Genomic DNA, 25,120 nt, shown 5'->3' with positions numbered 1-25,120 from the left:
GAAAACAATGACATATTAAAGTCTATGAGATAAGGGTTAGGGTTAGCATAAGCATGTAATACAGGTTTATGGCTATTTTATTTTAAGCCTACCTTTAATGTTTTAGGCTAACTTACATATTTTTGACGTATCATCTAATATAGACTTAGTAGCCTATGTCATAATTTAAACTTAAAAAAAATGTCCAATACGTTGGTGTATAACTACATACCTGCAATGACATTCCTATTTGCCTCAGCTGTAGGCTACTTTGTTTTTAGTGCTATTTAGCAAACGTTAGCATGCTAAGCTAAAGTGTTGAAAATGGCAATCATGATTGTCAAGAATTTCACTTATTTTCTCATGTCATAATCCTGACCTAGCATTTCCTAACTTTGACTAACAAAGTCAAATGTTTGATTTAATTCAAAATAGATAAAATATCTCACAATTTTGACCTAGTCTCAATTTTTGATTTAAAGCTTTAGTGCATAACGTTTTGATATTAATGAAGGTCCGTCACATTCAAGCCATTGTCAAATGAGTTGCTACAAAGCTAATTAAGACTATCAGAATGCAGCATAGAAAATCTGCTTAGAACTATAGGAAATATTGATATATAGGATAGTTAATTACACAATGTAATTCTGCTAAATAAAATATCACATTCATTATTAGTTTCACTTGATTTCATTTTAAACACATTTTCTATAGGCTGCCACCAAAAATCCAGTGCTGGTTCCATGGTATCAGAATTTTGGATAGTCACCATGGAAACATTAATTGGTCATGTGACAAGGGCTGGGAAGATTGGCAGAACAGGCAGCCAAGTGACAGAACTCTGATCCAATGAAAATCACAATTGTCAGATTGACAGCATTCTAGCCCAATGGATTTGGGGAGGGGGCAATCATATTTCAGGGGGGGCTGGTGCCTCCCTTCTAGCCCCGCCCCTGTTTACTAGGGGTACAACCTTTTTGAAATCTATATGGGTTGATGAAGGGCGAAGGGCTACCAGTTTGATACACTCTTCTAAAATAACAAATTTGCTCAGTTTGCCTTTACATCCATGTCCTGATCCATGATTTCTCACAATAATTTCAACAATGACTTAACAAGGTGGGAAACAAATAATATCAATATCTAATTTTCATTTTTAGAACAGGCCTGAGGGCTTTCCTGGTCCTTTTGTGCCCAGCGGGCATGTTGATGTGTATCTATAGTTGATCGTTGTATCATATCACATCCATGTCCTTCCATGTTCTTTTGACTCTAACGTCTTGATTATTAACGTTTCCTGTTTTGTGTATATTGTGATGTGTGCATATTGACACTACTACACCCACTCCCATTCAAGTCATTCCCATGAGCCTGCGGTCACCGGTTAATCACTGCTGCTCAGTCTGCAACTGTAGCCTCAGACACCACTGCTAAACCACAGACAGGTGACATGAGTAAAGTTTCCGTTTCAGACAGTTTCTTTAGTACGTGTCCCTTCTTGCTCGGACAGTTTTCTCAGTACACGTCCCTTCTTGCTCGTCCTCATTTGTCAGTCCTATATGCTCTTAATTTCCCGCAAACTTGTTTTCAAATGAGGCTGTATTTGCCTCGGTGATCATCCACAGAGAGCAGTCTCCTCTGGGGAGGTGGACCGTTGCTTTCCAACTGAATGTAGAAAATACATACCCCCCACTGCAGTACAAGCTGAAACACCCCGTTTTTACAGTGTACAGCCTCTTACAGGTCAGTCACCTGTGAACATGTCATCAGACCTCACCACATTCTATTTTCATCAGGTCTTTATTACTTGCAGATACAAAAACCACAAGTCATCAAGCAAATAGGATGTAGCGGGGCCACCTAATGTGGCTCCGTCTCAACAGTGCATGGTCTTCCTGGTCTTCTCTAATCATTAGAAATAGGCCGAACTTAGCTATTCTTAAAACTAAAGGCCACCTACTTTAGAAAAGAACAAAGGCAAAGTAAGGCAACATAGAGCTAGCAAGAAAGAAGCTGTTGATAGAGCAGAAGTGGACAATGTTACACAGTAACTATCCTAAATTAATCACTTCCAAGGCTTCAGTATGGACAGATTCCTAATGGTACAAGTTGATATTTACACATCTGTACGTTGTATTCTGGTTGTCCTCGTTACTTTGGCTTCAAACATCCACATGTAAGTCAATGAGAAGTTAATAGTCAGTGTGCAATTGGCTGCCAATTAAAACACAAACTAATGATGAATGAGTGCTTAACAATCTATTAAACTAGGCAGTTCCCCAGAAAAATCTGGCTATAGTTAAATAAAAACAGAATGAAATGTTCACTCCTTCAATTCAAACCTGATATGTGATGCTTAACTCAAGTGTGCAAGTCAAATATATTGCTAGGAACGATGAGGATATTGACTGAACCGAACCACTGGATGAAAATACTGGTAAAATAGTTTCACAAACAGAAGCGAGGTTAATCGGCTGTCCGTGTTGCAGTTCACAGTATGTCCTAAAGAGTCTCAACAACTCCTCCTACAACAATTCAACATGTCTAGAGTGACTTGCGCTGCCGCTTCATGAAGGACATGGAGTAATCCCCGGCCGGTGTGCTCTTCTGCCTCTTCATCTGGACCTGTGACTGGGCGGTGAGCTGCAGCTTGATGGCGCTGGAGTTCACCTTGGCCGCACACAGCAGCCCCTTCATCCCCTTCATCTTCTCACTCTGAAAGGAGACCACAGGACCGGCGGGGGAGGGGGACGCCTGTTGCTGGGATGAGGGGGAAGAGTCCGGGCTGGGGGAGTTGGGTTTTCCGTCAGCGTTTTCCCCTCGCAGGCCCTGCGAGGAGCGGCGGCGGCCCCCTCCCTCTCCCACCTTCTTGGGCTGTGCTGCTGCTGCTGCAGCAGGCTGGGTGGATGGGGAGGTGGGAGCAGCAGGAGGAGGAGAGCTCTGCTCATCCGGCTTGGACTCTCTCCTGGGGCCTCGTCTGCGGCCCTCCCGGGGGTCGTCGCTGGACAGGTCATCGTCATCCTGGGCCTCTGGCTCTTTGGTGATGATTGACACCTTCTGACGCACCTTTGGAAATCAGACCACAAACCCATTTTTAGCTACAAAGCATCAACACTAGGGCTGCACGACTAAAGGAAAATGTGCGATAATGTTGAAAATCGCAAGAACGATATTAACTGTCTTCGACAAATAAACAGCTATATTCTCAGTTCTGCATTTTTTGCTGCTTTCAGTATTCTGCTAAAATACAACAAATTGCTTGTTGAATGAAAGGAAATCATTCTTTTATCAAACAAATATAATAAACAAATATATAGTGTGGCCTTAATCAACACACGTCAGCCACATCAGGCCTCTCCTGCAGACCGAGCTTGTATTGGCCGTGGTCATTTTGAAGTTCAAAGGGCAGAGCTATTCTGGGTTTCTCACCTGAGCATCAAAGCGGCTCAGAGACTGGACCAGGTAGGTGGCCCAGCCCACGTGAAGGACCGGCGTGGGACTGCCCTCCTCCCATTTGCAGATGCCATCATAGAAACACAGCAGGTGGGCAAAGCATTCTGGGTCCTGGAGTGCGGAGAGGGCTGCTGCCTGCTTGGGGTGCTCCTGAAATCACAGTATTCAGTTTGTTATACAGTAGGTGTCTTATACCCCGTTTTCACCCGGTGTTAACATGTGATCTTAAAGGGTAACTTCGTTTTTTTCAACCTGGACCCTATTTTCACATATTTTTGTGTCTAAGTGACGGATGGGAACACCAATGTTTGAAATTGGTCCAGTATTAAGCAAGGCCGCTGCAGCCGGCAGTCAGCAAAACAAGCTACAATGTGACGTTAACGGGCAACTATGCACCTTCAATTTATGTCAAAAGAAATTGACGTTTTTGCCTCAGACAGGCTCAGATTATTGTTCCAAGTGTGTGACAACATTATGGAAAGGATCCCTACAGAGATAGACCTTTTTGATAAAGAGTAAGATCCTTTTTGTTTAACATGAAACATCCCCGAAATCGCCATTGCCAAACCCACCAGACTCCATTTAAATAAACAGTAATTTTATTATCGTAAAACCCACTTCATTTAAAGTCGACAGAAACAAAATAAAACTATCAAAAGCCGTCTTGGTTCGTCTGTCCACTGTTCCAACAATCACCACTCTGGTTTGTTGAAATAAAGACATAATTCACTCATTTACATGTGAAATTATGCTGGCTCTATACGCGGTAAAAAGCATTAAATAAACGGAGTCTGGTGAGTTTGGCGATAGCAATTTCAGAGCCATTTCATGTTAAACAAAAAGGATCTTACTCTTTAACAAAAAGGTCTCTCTCTGTAGGAATCCTTTCCATAATGCTGTCAGACACTTAGAATATTAATCTGATCTGTCAGAGGCAAAAACAGCACTTTTAGTGGACGGAAATTGACGGTGCACAATAGAACTACGTTGTGTGGTGCATTTTAATTCAACGATGCATAAATCTCCACTTAGCAAACACTTGCATTATAACCAGGCTGCAGATAACATGCCCAAATGCAGATCACATGTTAATACAAGCTGATGGGGTCTCATTCTCAGGTTTGTTTATTTCTTGCTATTGACAACCCCCACTCCCTAAGCAGTAAAAACCGTAAAACATAATACGCTGACCACCCTCGAAAAAATGAATCTGCTGGATTGCAGCCCTTTTCTGGCTGGGAATACTTGCCTTGTCAGCTCCTTCTCCTCCCTCCCCTCCCTCCCCAGGACTCTCTGCAGCAGCAGCCGCCTCCTTCAGCAGATTGGGGATTACGTCGTTTGCAATGTCAAAGAACTCCTTGTAGATCTCCTCGTCCTCACGGAAATAGTTATAGCTGCAAGAGCAAATGAGAGGAGAAGGACTTTTAATCACAGCAAGGGGGCATGTCAGAATCTAGATATATGCAAGATCTGATGGAAAATCTTATTTATACATGTATATTCATCTACAGGCGGTCTTTTTCTTTACAAAAGACAACATTACATAAGATCCAGATGAAGAGAGGGCTCTTTGACCATTTGATGTCTTTCAGAATTTGAATGTTGACCTGTAACATGTTGCTACACACACACACACACACACACACACACACACACACACACACACACACACACACACACACACACACACACACACACACACACACACACACACACACACACACACACACACACACACACACACACACACACACACACGTTGAAGAACAATGGAGGAGCAGGAAAAGGAAGCTGATAGATGGGAAGAGAATGTGTGGTGTGTCCGAGCTGGTATTTTTAGCTGCAGCTCATGAACAGTGTGTTTAAAGGGGAGGAGTGTGTTGGGATGCTGGACACTTCCTGGCACAGCCTCTCATACTAACTGGGACGGGGCTCTTTGCAGTGGATGTGACAGTGGTGGAAATCCACCACAGTGAGAAATCTTGACTCAGACGTCGCAACACAAGTGAGGGCAGATGCTTTGCATTTACTGCCATCTTGTGTCCACCCGGTTCCATAACAACTGAGGCTGCTGGATTACTCCCGTTTACAAAACACCAGCATGGTCAAGCTCATAATGTCCAGACTCGCTAACAGAATTTAACTTGGATTTTGAAAACAAGATTTCTTCCGGTAATTTTAGCGAATAACAACTGCCAAACATACTGCTTGATGACCATTCCACAATAAAAGCAAGATAAAAACTAAATTTCAAAGTAGGTTTGGTCATTCTACCAAATTTGCGGGACAGTGCTCCGAGGCAAATCGTCATCATATATTCTGGTGTTGCCCATTCATAATTCCTTTCTGGAATTCATGTTCAGGTTCATGTCCAGGACATTCTGTTTAAATTAGAGACCTGTATTTGGGTGCCCTGCCATTAGAAAACGTTACCTCTAATGTTGGATATCTATTACAAATTCTAAGTGCAGTGGGCAGGAAAGCCATTACTAGAAAGTGGCTAAAACCCAGAAATATCTACAATTGATGATTGGATATTGGATTAACTGTATTTTACAGAAGGCTTGGAAAGAAAAGGCCAGTAAGTCCTATGAGAAGGACTACATTGTTTGTTTGGACCTAGTTTTAAGCGTTGCTCTGATGCACAGCATCTTGCATTTCGGTATTGTTAGTCTGTGTGCATGGCCGAGATGTTTTACTGTGCTTGCATGCTAGTGTGTAAAGCAGTGTGAACTCACTCCTGCATGACCTGAGCAGCCTCAGCCCAGGACTTGAGAGCCTCCCGCACATCCCTGTGCCTGTAATGGAAACCACCCAGGTACATGTAGGGGTAGATGTGCTCGTTGTTGTAGTACTGCTGAGCAGAACTGACAGCCTGAGAGAGAGAGAGAGAGAGAGAGAGAGAGAGAGAGAGAGAGAGAGAGAGAGAGAGAGAGAGAGAGAGAGAGAGAGAGAGAGAGCACAGAAACACAGGAACAATGACTTCTTATTACACATCCTGAAGATATACAACAAGCATTTGTAAACACATCATTTTCAGTATAGAAAGTCAATCTGATGTCACATTTGTATCAAGTTAGAAGCAGAAAAGTCCAATGATATCTTGGTGTCTAACTTTAAAAAGGAACTCAGGGTGTTTTTCTATTCACGTGTGCTGGCTTGGCGCGTCCAGGGATTTGCATTTCCATAACAACAGGGCCACCCTCTTGAAGGTGTGTCTGCCTCTTGAAGCAGATATCTTAGTTACAACAAGATTGAGCTAGAAAGGCAGTTTGTGTTTGTGCATGTGGTTCATTTATTTATAATTTGAGAAAACCCCACAATCTCTAAATCGCATGACGCGGCCAGCGCCAAGGTCAGTAACACTGAAGTAAAGCACACCATCTTGTTTTATATTGCTTAGTAAAATAAAGCAGATATCTGAAAGTATACAAACAGGGACACAGGAGAGAAACTAAACTTCAAACCACAGAGATTCCGTTAGGAATTACAAAAGTACTGCGAGCACAGACACTTTTTTGAAACGTCTAGATCTTTGGTCTCCTGCACAGACATGAGTTAGGTCGCCGCAAGTTCACCGAAGCCTGCTTGGAAGTGGGTGGGGGGAGATTTGAACCTGATCCGAGGGGTCCATCTCAGGCGTGGTTTGGCACACTAAAATTAGTATTGGCAATGCATAACAGCACAGCATGGTTTGGCTTGGCGCAGCTAAAAGTGCCAATGGAAAAACCCCATCAGTCAAGCCACAACCAATACACTAGTTCACTGGTCAGTTTTAGTGACAAGTGGAGCTGACTCTGTCTGGCTTTGGTAAGTGCACGTCTGATGCTGTGTTTTATAGGACTGTTGCATAACATTATTAAACGTTGAGTTGTCAATAAAGCTGTGCATATCAATATTTTATTGATATCTGAGGCTAGATATCATCTTAATTTTGGATATCGTAATATCACACAAGTGTTTGCTGGTTTTAAAGGCTGCATTCTAGAGGTGTGACCAGATCTCCCAAGATTAAAATGTGACGAAAATGTAAACGTCACTACAGATCGCTCTCTCTCATTTTTTTTTTTTAAAATGAGTCTTTACTTTTAATGATATTAAACAAAGAGAACTGTAATCCCCACGTTCTAAAATGGTCAGAAATCAGTACAAGAGCAGCCTACTTCCTTGTTTACTGCTGCAATGAAACGTTTGGTTACGTTGTAACCTTGGTTCCCTGAGTAAAGACTATTTTTTCCAGTTATATTTCTTAATTGAAGTGTTCTTTAAAACAGTGTTCAAATCTCATCACGTGAACCCAATCTCGTGTCTCGTCACACCCCTACTCCGTTCCATTTCAAAAATTTCATTGTGGAAATATTTTGTGAAAGCACCAATAGTCGACCCTACAGTATTGATATCGAGGTATTTGGTCTAAAATGTGGTGATAATTGATTTTCTCCATATAACCAAGCACTAGCAGAAAATAAATTAAGGTTTTAAAATGCATTTTCCATATTGATATATTCAAAATGAAACATTTTGAGAAATGTTGGAGCCTAAAACAAAAACATTTCTCACATCCTACCTGTCCTACTGCTGTGTGACCAGGTGGAAACCTCTCTGAAGACTTACCTTGAGGTGGATTTTCAGGGGGCTCTCCTTGCCTGGGATCGGATCCTGATCTTCGAGGTCTGCCAGAGTGCCCATGGCCATAGGATACCTGGTGCACAGTACAGGAAGAGGGAAGGAGGAGGTGTTGGTATTTAGCAAGTTTACACATCAACTCTACGTAGTGGACAGGCAGCGGTATCATCGACACAAACTCTCACCTGTCCAGGTCGCCTCGATCATACAGCAACCACAGGAGTTTCTGTTGAATCAGGGAGAAAAAGAAAATAAAGAGATCAGGAAGAGTAACACGGGCAGCTCATTTAAAAAAAGAGCTGTGCTTTTTCCTGGCTCAGAATGGGCCTTTGGGGGGCGACTACGCACTACAGTAAGCATGATAGGTCCGCATGCAGTAAAGGCAAAGAGTCAGTGTTACCTTATTTGACATAAATCTATGCATTTACCGGTTACTTTTGACAATTCCATAAACAAAAATGTATATTATGATCGAGTAACCAAAACCCCAATTAACAAAACTGGTTTAAAAAAATAATATTGATATGGAAATAAATCACCGGGAGAGTGCGGTACACAGCCCGACTCTGGAGATAAAACTGAGATTAGCTCTCATATTGAAGTATAATAATTGCTATTATTTATTCTCAATTCTTATCAATTTGGGGCTGGCTCAAACCTCTTTGGGGGGTTGCCAAAAATTCCTCTATGCAGGAAAAACCCTGAATATACCAATGGTGTTATCAGATATAACATATACTCTATCCCACACTTGAGACTTGACTGGTGATGGCCAAATAGTGGCCTCTTTCTAATTTGAAAGAGCATTTATTAGACACAGGCCTTTGTTGCTAAAGTTCCTGTATTATATAAATATTTTAGCATATTCTAACTTGCTATTAATGCGGTTTGTTAATGAAAATGCAACATATTCTCCACAATTTCCGTCTGTGCTGAAAAATTCATGTACATTTCCACAGCATTGATAGCACCAGTACATCGTGTCATATTAACCACTCTGCTGAGAACACCTTCCCTTACCTTAAATTAAATATTGTTTTCAGTTGCTTCTACTTTGCTGTTTTTATTTATTTATTTTTCAACCGCTGTTAAGTTGCTGCCAATGAGTCACTTCCAGCACAGATTTTTCACATTAACAGCCTTCCATTAGCTCAATCCTGGCAGGCTTTTAATGTGAAACAACTGCAGGAAGTGTTGAGTTTAATTCATGGCATCTTAACAGCGGTGACTGGAAACCCTAGTCTAACCAGATAAATTATATATGGGAATCACATTACAGTACGTCTTGATGAGATCTGAGTAAGATGAAAACTGATAATTATGAGGGAAAATGCATTCTAGGCAACTACTGTCCATAACAAAAGAGAAAGATAATGGGAACTTTTAGACTATATATGCAAGAACATCAAATTGCTCAGTTTTAGACGGGCTCTCTGGTAATAAGGTCATCGCTTCCTCCAGGGTACCTGTGAAACTGAAAATTGTGGTGTGTTCCGGTAGATTAAAAAGCGGCTATGTAACAGCTAGCTGCACACACTCACCTGTTGTAGCTGCAGGAGCTCCGAGCTGTCAGTATGCAGGTCCAGTGAGGGGTTGATGGCACAAACCATGAAGGCCACCTCCATGTTTCGGTCACATTTCATGTAGGAGCCCTTCAGATACAGCCAGCTCTGAGGGACACAAGCACAAACAGGACAGGTTTACAGGGAGTAGACATCAAATACTAGTCTGTCTGTTTAAAGTTTTCCTTTATAATATTAGATTCATATTATAGGAAGGCTACCTTCATTTTTAGAGAGGTTAGAAAAAGAAGAACAAAAATATAACAAAAATGGGACTTTTACTCATCACTTTATCTGTCAAAGCAGAAATCAAAGAAAATAATCTAGGGCTCTGACAAAATCTGATTCATGGTGTTTTCACACCTGTAGTTTGTTATCCAAAATAAATAAACAAATATTATCCACTTTAGATCTGGTCTGTTTCATGCTCACACTGACTTATTACAACAGAACCAAGAAACATGAGGGCACATGGCCTGACAGGTAACTCCTTCATTGGACACTTTTGGTGACATAATCCTGCGTCATCAGTGCTAAATGGACCCACGAGGGGGAATTTCAGTTACCGACAGCAGGTAACGCTGCATATTACTGAAACTGATGTATTTAGTGATCTTTTCTGGTGTCACAAAGCTCACCAAGAAATCAATGATGCACTGTGTTCTATTGTGTACTAATTTGAACTATGTGCGGGAGTTTCTTTACGTGTTGCGAGTTTCGTCCTTATTGCAGGTGAGTGGAGGTAGGCCTTACCTTCTCACTGACTCCCGCTGCGACGGTTTGTCCTCGTCGGTCCTCGTTACCCTTCCCGTGCCAGGTGACCTCAGCCGTTTCTTCGCCGTTTTTGCTGAAAATCACCCAGGCGTGGTCCTCAGACAGTGCCAGGTGGACGTCCTTCAGACCCAGAACCTGGCAGGCTGCCACGACTGCGAATGCCACACCGGAGCTGTCCAGTTTGGTACCTGGTTCAAATTTAACAAAAAAGGTTTATTTTCATCAATTTGACTACGCTAATTCCAAGTTGATCAAAGTCTATACTTGCCATAAGAAACAGACTCATTAAAAACTCATTTTATTGTGATACTTGTAATGGCGTACCAGTGATGAGACTGAAGAGGGACTGGATGTGGGCCCGGTCCTTGAAGTAAGAGCGGCTTAGACTGTTCCAGATCACATCTGACACTTTCTTCACCAGCTCCCTGCTGGACCCTGCAGCAGTCCTCCGGTACTGGGACAGGTCCACAGCGCCGCGGATCTGGGCCGTGAAGCGCTCGTACAGTGCAGAAATCATGCCCAGCTCCACTGTGGGGAAGCAGGAGGTGGGGCAGTCCGGCTCCAGCGGTTCAAACCGGACCCCTGGGACGTTTATGGGGACGACCCGGTTCACAGCTAGGAAATGCTCGACAAAACCCAGGACCAGGGAGAGAAGGGCTAGGTCTGGCTCAGACTTGCGGAGCTCAGCGTCAAACAGCTGAACCACACCGTCGATCCCCCGCAGGGGAAAGTGTTTCTTCTGGGCTGAGTGCAAACCCATGATGTCCACTGTCAGTCAACTCAGATGCTCTCCTCACCTGCAATACTGAATGTTACACTGCAGTCAGTTCAACGCCGCATCAATATCACACACTGATGCTGTAGGGAGTAAATCCATACTGATAAGGGGGAGTTTTCAGCTCCAAGCCTACTGGTTCCTAGTAAAGATGTAAATCTCTAAAAGCAGCTCATCAGCACTGGCCACTGTAGTTTTTAGCTAATCTTACTCCGAGTGGAGTAAATAGTGCATTTGGTGGGGGCTATTTTCAACAGCGGATTATTCCACATCTAGTGAGTATTTGGGGCAGCAGGGGAGTGTATGTGGGAGTGAGTCAAAATAAACTGCAGTGTGTGTTCATGGTAATGAAGGAACATGTCACCCAGTGCAACAGTGCGGCTTATTGATGGGTCTTAAAATTTTTGGACAACAATGGAGCTCATAGCACAGAGGAAGAAGACACATCAGGCCAAATTTATCCCTTAAATTTGAGATTTAGCCCTTAACATTCCCCATTACAACACATAACATGTACTTCTTGGTAATAACGTTATGTTGAAAATGCAGAAGAGGCTGAAAATTCTTTACTAGAGAACCATTTTAAAAGACGAATTATTTAATTTGGCATATGAAAACTAATAAATATTTAGTAGTATACATATCGGCATTAATAAACATTCCTTTCATAATCTCAGCAATAACAATTATGTTATTATATCTGCCGCGCGCTAAACAAATAAAGACAAACTGTTTAGTATAGAGGATCTTTACATAAACCTAGACACTGACCCACAGCTGAGCAGCTTGAGCCGTTGCATAATGGTTACATCAAAGCCACTAACATGGGCTGTATGGCGCTTTGGTGGGCGGGGCACTCCTAGTGCTACAGATGTAGCTACATTCAATTCAAAGCTGCAAATAGAAGCTCGTCTTGGTTCGTGATTCTGAGTAATACCGTCGAAATGACTCCGAGAAATCACAAATGCTTGCAGTCTTTTAGTACAGACCGAAAAACTCTGTAAAATGAATTTATTTACAAGCCTGGTTTGCTGATGTAGGCTAACTAGCTTGCTACATTAACTTTACCAAGTTAAGTAAACGCTACCTATTTAGGCTTGCTATCGGTGTTAGTTTACTGAATGAACACTACGTTGTTGAATAAGTGAGACAAAGTACCGAAATATCCTGAACCAGAAAGTGAGCGACAAACAGCTTGGGAGCAGATGGCTGAAAGGTGGTTGTCAGAAGCAGCTAACAAGCTAACGAGCCGCTAGTTAGCTAAACTCAACACTTTCGGATGACGCTTAGCCCCCCTAGCCATCTCGCCAAATATATCGCCACAATATGCTGCAACACTGACTCACTTTGACCTCTTCTCAACGCAAATATGGACAAATGTGTGAGAGATTACATACCCGTTTTCTCACAGCCTCAGCCACATGTTTTTGTTTGTGTCCCCCTTCTTTTGCCGCGCAGTTCAGTCTGCCCAAAAGTCACTTGCAGTGTGTCACCAGGGTCTACGTTTGCGTCACGAAGCAGATCTCATAACGATACTTCGCTCGCTGTCAAGCACAGTTGAACGCCGAAAGGCCCATCCCCATGTATAAAGATCTAAAGCACTGCGCACACGGTTTCCTCTCATGTATGCTGGGAAATGTAGTTCATAGTATGTCATTCGTAAACTTCACCAGTAGAGGGCTTCATGATGCCATTATGTGATAGATGGCTACAAAATGGAACAAAGGTAACCATTACATAATGGAAAACAAGCTACAGTTCAATCCACACAGTTTAGATTTTTATAAAATTGTACTGTAGCCGTGAAGTCTTCATCATCATTCAAAACAATCCATGTGGCTATGGCTGGCTTTGTTACAAACAGCTAAAACACATACCAGTTTAGCTATGCATTCAGTACATAATTATTCATATTTATCCCATAATTATTTAGTATAAATATGTTGTTATCATTTACTCAAAACTCGTATAATGCAGCCTCCCAATGATATAATAGCTAATGGCCGAAATACAGAATCCCACTTTTGGTCAACACAGGTATGGTGTCTGTGTTCAGGAATATTCCTCTTGTCGCTTTCACTTGCTGTCGAATATTTGTACATCGCTTATGAACGTCACAACAAAATTCCGTCCAGAACAGTTGGATTTTACTGATACAAAAGTTGCTGGAATGTATTTTTTTAAAAGGCAGGGGATGGAGGACAAGTCAAGGAGGGGTGTCAATTAAAATAATTCCATGGGTTTATGTTATTGGACCTGAAATCAGATACAAGTCCATTTTATCAGCTTGGAGTTGGGATATAGGAGCCTAAACTGGGACATTGAACGTATCTCACCCTGACATGTTTTTCCCCTCCTCCATAGTCCGCCTTGTTTCCCTCCGTCTCGCTTATCTGTCAGTGCTCGGACGTTGCGTGAAGGTGCGGAACCGAGTCCCGCTTTTGAGGAAATTTGAGAAAAGTCAGACGAAATATACGTCTTCAAAGGACAGCAAACGACCATTTAAATTGAGACGACAGACATTTTACCGCATTTGTGCAGTTGCTTTGAAACTACAGTAAAATGGATCCAATGACTCAGTCCGCCCAGATATCCTCGTCGCAAGGGCTTGCCGATGGACAAAATTCTGCTGCCAAAGAATCAAAGCTATCCGGTAAGAAATAGCTTAACGTTAAGTTAGCTAAGCAAATGTAATTTTAACTTGTTGTTTTACCATTAATTACTATGAAGCTATAACGTGTTTCGTTTTTATATACAAGCATTAATGTATTCATAGGTTTACGTCAATACTATAACGCAATTATTTAACTTGGAACTGTAACGTTAGCCTAAGTAAGAAACCCTTCTCTATTAAGTTGTCTGTTGTTGGCCTGTGCTTGGTTATTTAAGCCTGTTCAGCTTTAATGGGATGGGAAACACCTGTGGTAGTGAACTTAACCGGACACACGGATACCAAGTATGCCCCATGTTGCTTCGGCCTGCCCCTGGTAACGTTACACGCCGCTGTCTTTTAACGTTATGGCGATAACGCCACGCAGAACGTCTTATATGAATCGTCAGTTTTAAGTCGCCTTGCTGATTAACGATATATAGCCTTTTTTTATTGTCGTAGAGCATGAGTTAAGTCATTTTAACTATTCGACCAGCTAAGCAGCGTTATGATATTCAAAGGAGACTGCGTGATTAGCAGGGTATGGAATAAAACAAAACAAACCAATGGTATTAAAATAATAAAATGCATGCTTCTTAGTGCATTTGATGTTAGCCGAATTGAAATATGTATGATAATGACTGTTCTTAGTCTTGCATCATGTTCTAAGAGGTGGGAATGTTTGTTGATAAGTAAATACTCATTGCATGACACTTTTTACAATAATATTTTTTTTTGGGGGGGACAAAGCCATTTCGGTGCTAATGTTGCGATGCTGTGCACTGCAGATTCATTGTTACTGGGCAACTGCCAGCGAAGGGAGGACCTCTTAAAGGCGCATCGCCCCTTTTGTTTCTTGATAATGATAACAGTCCCAGAACAAAACATCATGCCTGAAGAGCTTCAATACCATCATTCATAACTGTGACCACCTCCAGTTGTGAGTCTTTTTTTTTTTTTTTTTTTTTTTTTTAGGTTTTCAGGTTTCACAGTCTAAATAAACCTAATTAAAACAAAGGAACAGTATTGTCTCCAAGGGCCTTATTGACAGATGACTGTGTTTTGAGGGAGTGGCAGCTTCACAATTAGTGACTGTGTGTATGTTTTTCTTCTGCATGTTTTAAGCTTTCTGATTTGAACTCTGTGGCTCAATCAGCCACTACTTGTAAGCCATTTGAAAATCCTTTAAAGCCATGTTCTGTTAATCAAAAGGATTGTAGGCTTTTGAAGAATTATAGCACATGTGGTCATTGGCGTCAACTGGATGTGGCAGGGTGTGGCACATGATGCTTCACTGAGTTTCGCTTTGGTCTTAAATTGAATCACCAACAGAAAATTTAAATAAAAGATTACTCGAAGTCTACTGGGACACAAAAGCACGTCAATTCACATGGTAAAGCGTTTAGGTCCATGCTTCTTTCCATGCTTACAATCATGTAATGTACCATATGGTTAAAAAGTTATAAACAGCTTTGACCACATATAATCTATTAATTAATATATTCTATTAGTCAACAATTACCGATGGCTCCACTTTGTCCCAGAAAATTAGCAGCCATGAGAGAGTTTGGAAATTATGGTGCTTGATAATATTTGATGCAGGATAGTTTACTCAGTAAACCTACGTCCTTATAGTATGTTTAAACTGTAGCATAACCTACACAGGAATAGCTTTTTATGAGCTTCGATTAGAGCTAGTTTTGTCTCCCAAGGCAGACTCTAGAAAACATGGCTGTTAAAATGAATAGTTTTCTGGCAGCCATGAACAAACTCAACATTCCATGACGGATAACAGATATTGCTTTCCACACACCTTAGTCATTACAGTGCTGCTGAGTCACCTAAAACTATGGCCTTTGGGCCCTACTCTGTCTGCATTTGTGTCATATGGAAAGACAAATGTTTGTAGATGTGATCTTCCTACTTAAATACTTTTAATTTTAACACATTTTCTGGGATTTGCAATGGATGTAACTTTTTTTCAACTTTTATATTTTAAGAAATATCTGGATTTTAGTGTATGAACTAAAAGTTCATTTGAAATAAAACCAACAAAATGAGGAATTCTTCTTGTGTAATCGTGTATAGCTAATGATTTATTTGTTATGGATTTATCCGTCAATAATTTAGGCAGTCGGGTTTGAAAAGGTTCCCTGTGTTGCTTTGAACAGTCATTCCCGATGATGTAATCTCAGTAATGTATTGGTAAGTTGGTGCTGGTAAGGGCAATACGAGTAGTCAAGCTTGGTGATATTCCTAATGTTCATATAACTTTAATAACTTCATTTATAGTTATTTACTTCAGCTGCATATAGAACCAGGCCTTCATTGTAAACATGCTCATATCAGAGACACGTCGTAAACCGAATTCCCCAGTTTTATAGGTGTGTTATTATAAACCTCCCTCTTCTTTTAATTTTTTGTTGATTAAAAATCCTTTTTGTCTTGATAAATTCAGCATAATGTACATTTCTGCAGCACTAATTCCATCAGTATAACAGAAATACATTCTTCATTCAACTGTTTCCTGTTGCTTTCATTTTGCTTTTTTATCCCAGCAACACTTCTTGAACATGTTTCACATTAAAACCTGCAACTGGCTTTTAATTTAAACCCATCAAGTGTGGATTTATAATGATAGCTTAATGTCAATCAAAAAACAGCCACAATTGGAATTGGGAACGATAAGGCCTAGTCAATAAAAACATAGTTTTCAGCAGAGTCAGTATGGCACTATCATGCGTGACACATGCATGCGTGCGTGCATGTTAAAATATTGCCACACAGGCTAACTGATATGGATGTATTCTGTCAAAGATATCATGACATGTGCTTTTTTGCCATATTGCCCAAGCCTTATAGTAGGATTTACCATAGTAATCTACACTAGTATTATCTTTGAATGTGTTGATGTCACTGCGACCAGATGGCCTGGCCCGCCTTTCCAGCTTCGGTTTGTAACTAAACCCATTTCACGTGACTTTCACACTGATGAGTGACACTAGTCACAAAGGAAGTGGCACACTTCAACATGAGGACCTCATTTCTCAAACTACATTGCATCAGATTTTCAGGGGAAGTTAGCCTTAGAATCAGTCTATGTATTGTATGTAATCCTTAGCTCACAGTTTGCTAACTTGCAGATAACTGTTCAGCTGTCTCTGTGCTCATATTTCTTCTTAGGAATGTTCTAATATGAGCAGACTAACCTTTATATTGCTGGAGGAATCCACCTTTCTTTATGATCTATTACCTTTTTTAGAGTGTTCACTGAAGAGAACGGGAGAATCACATTCTCATATCATTCTTATCAATGTTGTTTCAAGAACTCATATTTTGGTTAAGTAAAAATGCTTTTGGTTCATTCACCAAGATAGGTGTTCACTGTAAACCACTCGACCGTGAAGCACACAAGCAAAGCTTTAAGAAACACGGAGTTCTTTCAGCCTCCCTCTCTCTCCCTGCATTTGTCTTACCAAGACAGTCCTCCACCCGCTGCTGGAGTTGACCATCGGCTAGCCCTTAGGGCTGGACAGTACAGGGTTGCTAGAGCAGCAGGGCAGGCATGGCAGTAGACCCGCCCTGCACCATCACTTCCACTAAGCGATGAGCCTAAGAAGCCGAGGCCACTTTGGCAACACTGACTTCCAACTCAATGACAGATTTAACAAAGAAGAACTGTAGCATTTGGAATGTACACCGTGACGACATAAATGCAGTCTAACCCTTGTCGCAGAAAGCAAAAATAACCAGTATATCCAACATAGCTCAAAGCTATTATACAATAATATCTTCTTTTAATTAACAATAGGGATGTCACTACACCAATCCCAGTGAAATTCTACATTTCTCAATACCCTATTTGATACCACGTATTTTAGGATAAGGATGTTACTAACAAGAGTGTCACACTGTGATTGTATTGGCATGGAGTGTAGGGGTTTGAGGGGAGGGGTAAAGGAGCAGGTGACTTGCATGTAAACTGGAGAAAATGTCAAGTCTTCTGGACCTTCAGCCCGCTGCCCTGAAGCCTGGCATCACCACACAGCTAGCATACGGTAATGTCTTCCATGAGTTGACCTGGAACTCCCAAACAGCAAGTATTTTAAGTCGGTTTTTCCTCATGCTGTTGTTTTTTCACATAGAACCGGGCTGGTTACAGTTAACTTTTAACTGACGTTATACAGAGGAGAAGGATAGCTGATGTCTGCTATGTTAGGCTCTATGTGAAACGCAACAGCGACTGAAACAGACTTATTTGCGGTTTGGGAGTTCCAGGTGAACTTGTAAAAGCCGTTGCCGTAGATGTATGGTATAGCTACTGTGGTCAAACATGCTCTATGCTGCAGTCAAGCTGTCAGTGTGCACCATAGTGTAGGGAGATGAGGCACTATCACGGTTCTTCCGGCCGGTAGGCGTTCTTCTTCGTCACCATTTTGCAGCATACAAGAACACTTGTCGGCTTATATGCTGCCCCCATCAGGCCCAGAAGGATTGCATTCCCTGGTAAAGTTACCTGCGGTAGACAAAGGAGTATCGTCAGGTTTTTCCAAATTTTGGTACCAAAGTATTGGTTCTTGTGAGATCCCTAAGTAACAACACTTTTTGACCAATCCACAGAGAAATGTCACTAACCCTGCAGTTCCCCTCAGCTAGACACAGGTTTTCAACCTCTTTTAGCTCATTGTTTTGGTTGTGGGCTATACTGTATAAACTGACTGTGTAGCACCAATCAGCAGACTGGCAAAGTTGGTGACTTGCTGCTGAAGAAAGTGGAGCATCTTGCAGCTAAAGTGCCAGATATGTTCCTCCAGGAGATGGTAAAAACCAAACCTTTAAAAGGAGAATGAATATTGGAATCACACATCATCAATGGGATGCTGGCATTGTTCTGTGTCTTCTGGGATTGTAAATAGGGAACTGACAGACAAGCCTAAGTTTTTAAGTCAATATCTGTCAGATGTTGTGTTTTCGGCTTGGTCACTGCCCCCGAAACATAACTTAATGTAGCTTTTTAGATAAAAAATATCCTGATTTAACAGCTCATTTGTGCTCCCCTTTGACATATCTACTCATTTCTAATCTTGTTTTGTCAGTTCTCCATTCAGCTTTGTTTTTCTCTCTGCTGTGTTCAAAACCCCATCACATGCAGACATGTGCTGTCCTCTTAGATCTGTATGTTTATGTGCTTTTTAGTTTCCACAGTTTTACAATTTAGTATTTTCCATTTAGAGCTTGCAGTGTGGTTTAAAAGTGAAGGTGTGGTGTGTTCAACCACAGCCATATGAATCTAAGGGAAAGGAATGCTGCACTGCAAGGGCACACCAACCTCAACCCGTAGAAACGCCAGTTGAGCTGATATGAAGGGAGACACCACACCTCCCTTTTTGTAAAGCTGAAACTCTCACACATCTTCGGTCCTTCCATGACTCAAGATATTTCTCTCCTGGCATTCCCAACCACTCCAATGACAAAATGGAATGAGATGTGAACTCCTAAGGATTTCTTGTTTACCTTGAGTACCCTCAAACATGAAATAGAAACAGTTGCACTACTTGGCCAGGAGTATGCAGACCCCAACATGCCAGCCTCCACTCTACTGGTTTCAGGCTTCCAGTCTGATGTTGCAACTAGGGCGGGTATCTCCACTGATTTTCCGATTATTCATATTTCAAGTACAATACCACTTTTGCTCGAATATGAAAAAGATTGTCAGAACTAATGATGTAAATTGTACAAGGAACAGTCTTATCTGGTGCACATTAAAAATATTGTTTACATTAGGAATTGACCAACAGTTACATTGATGTACTTTTTATTTAACATGAACGCACCATAGCAGTCAATGCAAACTCTACACACTATAGTCCGTGAGTATTGAGCAGTCCCTCCAGGATTTCGCTGCATTATTTTGAGATTGTTTGCGTCCGTCGCGGGGGGAAGTGGGCAGCATCCCCGCCCACTGCAGCGAGCCGACAGGATTGAACCGGCAGCAGCTTTCAGCAACTTTATGGTGAAAAAACGTTACAGCGTACATTGATGTTATTGTTTTCAGATTGGCAGGAATCTGAAAATGTTTTGCACGGTCTTTCGCTGTACGTTGTTGGTAAATGTGAGATGTTCGAGTCACACGGGTCTCGTCTTCATATCGTAAACAAGGAAATGAATTTTGCGACATACGTGTGCAGGGCTTGACATTAACTTTTTGAGGCACTTTTCCTTCAGACAAATACATTTACGTTTCACTTGTCCATGCATAAAAGTCACTTGTCCGGGTAAAGAGTCATCATTTTATAAAAACAAATTGTTTTGCTAATGCATGCATATAATATAATAATGCAAACCGTTGAAAGCATCCAAACACTATCAGCATTAATAAAATTCAGTTGAAACAGTAGAAACAAACGTGCCCCAACAATAGATTTCCCCTTCAACAAGAAAAAAGGATCTCCAGACTCCATAATACAAAGTAATATGTTTCACGCCAGTGTGCAGAAGTTAATATATTGAGATTCTAAGTCAGTATTTTAAAGTTTGTCATTACTTTCAGATTCCTAGTCAATATTCTAAGTTACTTAGTCAATATATTGAGATACTAAGTCGATACTTTGAGATGTTGAGTCAATTTATTGAGATTGTAAGTCAATATTTTAAATGTTCTCATTGGTTTGGGATTCTTAGTCAATATTCTGAGTTACTAAGTCAATATATTGAGATACTAAGTCAATATTTTTGGGATAAGTCAATATATTGAGATACTAAGTCAGTATTTTGAGATAAGTCAATATATTGAGATTCTAAAGCAATATTTTACATTTTCTCAATACTTTGAGATTCTTAGTTTATATTCTGAGATACTAAGTCAATATTTTGACCAGACGTAGTGGTGACTTAAACTTGAACTTATACTATATCTAAAATAATTTTGTAGACCTAACAATGGATTTTGCCAGTAAATGTTGGTGTTAACTATTTTTTTTTATACAATTTCACTAATTTCTACCCAGCAGAGGCTGATTTAGAGATCCTTTAAAAGCTGTAGCTACTTTGCAGTTGATTATTACCTGATATTTAATCCGCATGTTATTTATTTGTTTCAAAAAGGAGCACAAAAAAAACGACATTATAGAACGGCAAAAACGACCACTGGATTGGAAAAGGGTATTTTACAACAACTTTTAATGCAGCACGAGTATGGCAAGGCCAATTTCAAGTGAACGCAACATCTGTGTTTTTCAGCTACAACGTCATACGTTCCTCTCCAGTGAAATACAGACAGACACACTTTTACACCGTTTAGCTGTCAGCATTTTAACTTTGTTTACTCTAGCTGCTAGTTAACGGTAGGTTAATGTTACCTGCTGCCAAGTGTAGTGTTTACTAGCGTGACATGCGGCGATGTTTAGGTTCCCTCGTCCGTTTTCGGAGCATCAGAGAGAAGCGCAGGCATTTCAGTGGCACCAAACTCTGCGTTGCAATTTGGTCCAGTAGATAACGGTCGTTAAGGCACCGGTGCCGTATTAGCACCGGGTCTCTCCTTTTCTGTCAACGATGTGGCGAGGAGGTAACGTTAAGGCGGAGTTAGCAAGCTAACGTTAGCTAACTAACCGTGCTTTCATGCTGCATTGCTCACAGAGAACGAGCTGAACAGTGGGCTGGGTCTAACGTTAGCAGTCCGCTGACCGGGATTGCGGGGGAAAGAAATTATCATTTCAAATCGGTAACATAGACGTAATGAGTGGCACATAACGTCAAGTAACATGGCATTTTATTTTGTTTGAGTTTTAACTTGTCCAGTGGGGTAAATTTCTCTTCCACTTGCCCTACAAAAAATCCACTTGTCCCGGACAAGCGGACAAGCCTTAATGTCGAGCCCTGCGTGTGTTATGTCAACCCGTTCTCACTCCCGCTTGGTCAGTGGTTCTCAGAGTCACATACTGACGAAGTCGCGGGAAACTCCAGTAATTGGTCAAATTTGTGGTAAAGTTGCAGTGATTAGTCAAAATTGCGAGTCGCACCGAATTTACGGGTGATTGGTTGAATTTGCTTGAATTGTTGCAATCGCGAAATCCTGGAGGGACTGATTGAGTGACCAGGAAAAATTGTAAAAGTGCTTTCTTTAGTGCAGAGGGGGTGGTGCATAGACTGTAGTAAAGCCATACATCGTCAAAATGGCCATGCCAGTTCCCTTGTCAAAATGTAGCCTAACTTTGGAGCTTTATTTAGCCCCTTCCTGAAAAGCTAGCATGACATGTTTGGTACTAATGGATTCCGTCGTCTGGTTTCATATGATGCCAATAACTTCACTCACTTATATTTTGATGTCAGATCATTCAAATAAAGAGCAGTTTGAACCGGTAAGTCAGTGTTTCTTAAACCCAGCCCTAGTAGCCGCTTCCATTCAGACGCAAAAGTATTAATGAGGTCCAACACTGATGTTGGGTGTGGCATTCCAGTTCATGTTGAATGGGGTTGAGGTCAGGGCTCTGTGCAGGCCAGTCAAGTTCTTCCACACCAAACTGGGAAGACTTTTTCCTTATGGAGCTGGCTTTGTGCACACGGACAGTGTCATGTTGAAGTAAAGGGTCTAGACCAAACCATTAAAAAACACACGTCCAGGACATGTTGTTGGGACTTTCCACATACTTTTGGCCTTATAGTGTAAATGAAATATTTGTGTCCTGTTGGTTTCTGTTGTAGCAACATCAACCATGGGAGAAGTACTAAAGAAGAAATGGTAGTCTTTTGGTAGTTAATTTGTGGTAAGCTCTTCTGTTTGCTCATAGCAACACTAAAGCACAGTGAGAAGTGCTTGTGTCTGCTTCTTAAACTGTCTTGGTCTTGCCTGCATAGCAAATATAAGTGCATGTGTTAAAGTTATTGTAGGTTTAAGTAAACAATGAGAGCATATATGGGACAACTCCGTTAACATTAGTATTTTCTGGTCTTTATTTGAAGTGGTTTTTTGTATAGCATGTAGAGTTGTTAAGGCTGGATAAGTTTACTTGTTTTCTCTTGATTTGACTGCCTTTATTTGAATGGGTTCAGTGGATAGGACTTCTTTTCTTCCTCTTCTAGGATGATCATTCTTCTGTCCTTTTTATTTTTTCAGATTCCTTTCTTTCCTCTTCGCCTGTATCTCTCATTCAGTCTCCTCAAGGCAAGTGTATGGTTCTCTTACGCTGCTCGCCTGCTCTCCCCCTCTGTCCTGTAGCCTCTAGTTGGCCTGCTGCTGTACTGCTCTACTTCATCCCTCTTTCTGGTGCCCCTCTCCTGCTCGTAACAGTCCCAACAAAAATACCAAATAAAACCTGCAAACAAACTAACAACATGGTGAACTGGTGAACAGTCCTAACCCCAGCTCGACCGGTCTTTATCCGCCCCTGCTCCTACAAACCCTGTTTAGTTATTCCATCTGTTTCCAACACTGCTGATCCTCAGTTGCTGCACTAATTCTAAGTTAGTCAGGCAGCACAGCGCCTCCTGTTTTCAATGACATATGGTATTGGTAACTTTCTTTACCACCCCCAACCCCTGCTGCAACTTGAGATGAAACCTTTCTAGCTCCACCGTAAATAGCCATTTTGACCTATTGACAGGTTACATTTTTAGTTTATTGTTAGGGCTGCAAGCATAGCCATATTCTGAGCAGCAGAGGCTCAACCAACCGAGCTCATACAGATATTTACACATCTGAATAATGTGCCTCAGTTGCCCTGGAGGTGATTGATAAAATTGGCATTAATCACCAGCAGTCACTAGCACGCATCAAAACAAGTCTTTGTGCATTTCAGAATTCACTGCAGCTTGTTCTTGCCAATCTCCAGAATCTTTACACACACTGAGAATTAGACCTGTGTTAGATCGGATTGCTAGCAGCTGCAGAGGAACTATTTCAGTTTTTTACCGCCTGCTAGCGAGCATTATTTAGGTCACCATCACTCACTGTAGGTTCAAGATAATCCCAAGATTGCCACCTTATTTTAAGAAAGCCGAGAAGTTCAAGTTCACATTGTGCGCACAAGAGCAGAAACCTAAAAATGGATCAGGTTGGTGTCCCGGGGGGCACTAGCTTCCTGCTGCCCTAGTATCCAAGCCCAAGCTCCCCTCAGCCCCAGTAGCAACTGGGCCCCAGAGGATGAGTGGCACTGGAGATACAATCCACCGCCCAGCGGCCTGGGCCTGCCATTTCCTGTGGCTGCTCACTCACCCTCCATCCCACTATCTGCTTATGGCTTTGTAGGCTTCGTGCATGTCTCACATCCTTGCTTAATCATTAAAAAGTAGGTTTTCTTTGACCGATTTTTTTGCTTCTTTATTTTCCCGGTTCTTTTTGTGCTCTGATTTTTTTTCATCAGTGTTAGAAGTCTATACTTGTGTGAACAAATGGTAGCCAATACTGTGACAGTAGTGTTTTTTGTTAAATAGTTATATATTAGGATGGATATAGACTAGGATAGATAACATGAGCCAAATATCCTCAGTCACGTTACCATTACACACTTATGTCACTGGCATCCAACCTATTCAATCTGAGCAATGACAGGACGTGACTGCACCCTGTGGAATTTGAACTCTTACTGACTCATCGGCTTCTCCGCAAGGATATCTGACTTTGCTTATGCATAACATATTTGATCAGTAAATCAATGCCTGAGATTTCGATGTAAATACCAATACTTAATAAATAAAAATAAATACTTACGTTATTTATTTATTTATTTTTATTTGAAAAAATCTACATAAAAATTAAGAAGCACGTTATGAGTTGAGATTATTTTGTCACATACTTATCCCAAGGTCAAGAATGAAATTTTGTATTCAAGGAAGATAGATTTGTAATTGTAACAAGATTTTAATACCCAGGCCACATTCATAATCACTCAACTCCAGTTACTGCAGAGAGCAGATTCCATAAATCAGACCTGGGAAGCCACTGAGGACTAATTTGGCAGATGGCACATCACTAGTGGCCAATTACAAAGCAAAGTTGTTGACCGCTTTATCTGAACCTTGTTCATAAAGCCACTCCTGAGATCTAGTCCCTGTGGAAGTCAAAGTTCTAATCAAGTAGCTCTGTGGCTCTATCTAAAAATCTGTAGATTTATTATGGGAGCACGAGCTGTTATGGAATTTGTTTACTAGTACAGAGCCAAAGGACTACAATTCTGTTGGCCAGATGGAAAGTCCATTCATGTGGCCTAGTTTGAACAAGGCATTGTATTGTGGCGCAGGGGAAGTGGCAGTCCAAGACAAAGTGGACCAGTCAGTTATGCATCAGTGGAAAGGTCTGTGTCTATA

At 41.3% G+C, this 25,120-nt stretch overlaps 2 protein-coding genes across 5 annotated transcripts in view; one reads left to right on the top strand and one right to left on the bottom strand.

Annotated features, from left to right (window-relative positions):
- Positions 1-1,760: 1,760 nt before the first annotated feature.
- men1 (multiple endocrine neoplasia I) lies at positions 1,761-14,007 on the bottom strand. 3 transcript variants are annotated; one of them, XM_028564947.1, is made up of 11 exons: positions 13,506-14,007; positions 12,567-12,877; positions 10,719-11,199; positions 10,374-10,582; positions 9,600-9,728; positions 8,244-8,284; positions 8,047-8,134; positions 6,171-6,307; positions 4,682-4,826; positions 3,409-3,582; positions 1,761-3,045 (listed from the first exon to the last, which is right to left on the bottom strand). In XM_028564947.1, the coding sequence occupies exons 3-11, from the start codon at positions 11,152-11,154 to the stop codon at positions 2,524-2,526; spliced, it is 1,881 nt and encodes a 626-aa protein (XP_028420748.1). In that variant the 5' UTR covers positions 11,155-11,199; positions 12,567-12,877; positions 13,506-14,007; the 3' UTR covers positions 1,761-2,523. The 3 variants fall into 3 exon arrangements, with proteins under 3 accessions (XP_028420748.1, XP_028420750.1, XP_028420749.1); XM_028564949.1 differs by lacking the exon at positions 12,567-12,877; XM_028564948.1 differs by lacking the exon at positions 13,506-14,007 and having other exon boundaries at positions 12,567-13,007.
- Positions 13,506-25,120, top strand: part of rtn3 (reticulon 3) — a 33,080-nt gene continuing 21,465 nt past the window's right edge. Inside the window, exons 1-2 of one of the 2 annotated variants that reach the window (XM_028564950.1) lie at positions 13,506-13,822; positions 22,932-22,979. In XM_028564950.1, coding sequence (XP_028420751.1) covers positions 13,732-13,822; positions 22,932-22,979 — 139 coding nt within the window. In that variant the 5' untranslated portion in view covers positions 13,506-13,731. The remainder of the gene's footprint in view (positions 13,823-22,931; positions 22,980-25,120) is intronic. The other variant, XM_028564951.1, reaches the window with a different exon arrangement.

This window comes from Perca flavescens, chromosome 19 (assembly GCF_004354835.1).
Source record: "Perca flavescens isolate YP-PL-M2 chromosome 19, PFLA_1.0, whole genome shotgun sequence".
Classification (NCBI taxonomy): domain Eukaryota; kingdom Metazoa; phylum Chordata; class Actinopteri; order Perciformes; family Percidae; genus Perca; species Perca flavescens.
The sequence above is the reverse complement of the archived record's forward strand: the minus strand, read 5'-3'. Positions and strand labels throughout refer to the sequence as shown.

What these genes read in the sequence shown, in the direction of transcription:
- men1 (XM_028564947.1), bottom strand. Translation starts at nt 11,154, where the DNA reads ATGGGTTTGCACTCAGCCCAGAAGAAACACTTTCCCCTGCGGGGGATC. An exon ending in AGCTCCTGCAGCTACAACAG is followed by an intron (nt 8,285 to 9,599) that starts GTGAGTGTGTGC and finishes CTGATTCAACAG; the next exon opens with AAACTCCTGTGGTTGCTGTA. An exon ending in GCTGCTCAGGTCATGCAGGA is followed by an intron (nt 4,827 to 6,170) that starts GTGAGTTCACAC and finishes TTGCTCTTGCAG; the next exon opens with CTATAACTATTTCCGTGAGG.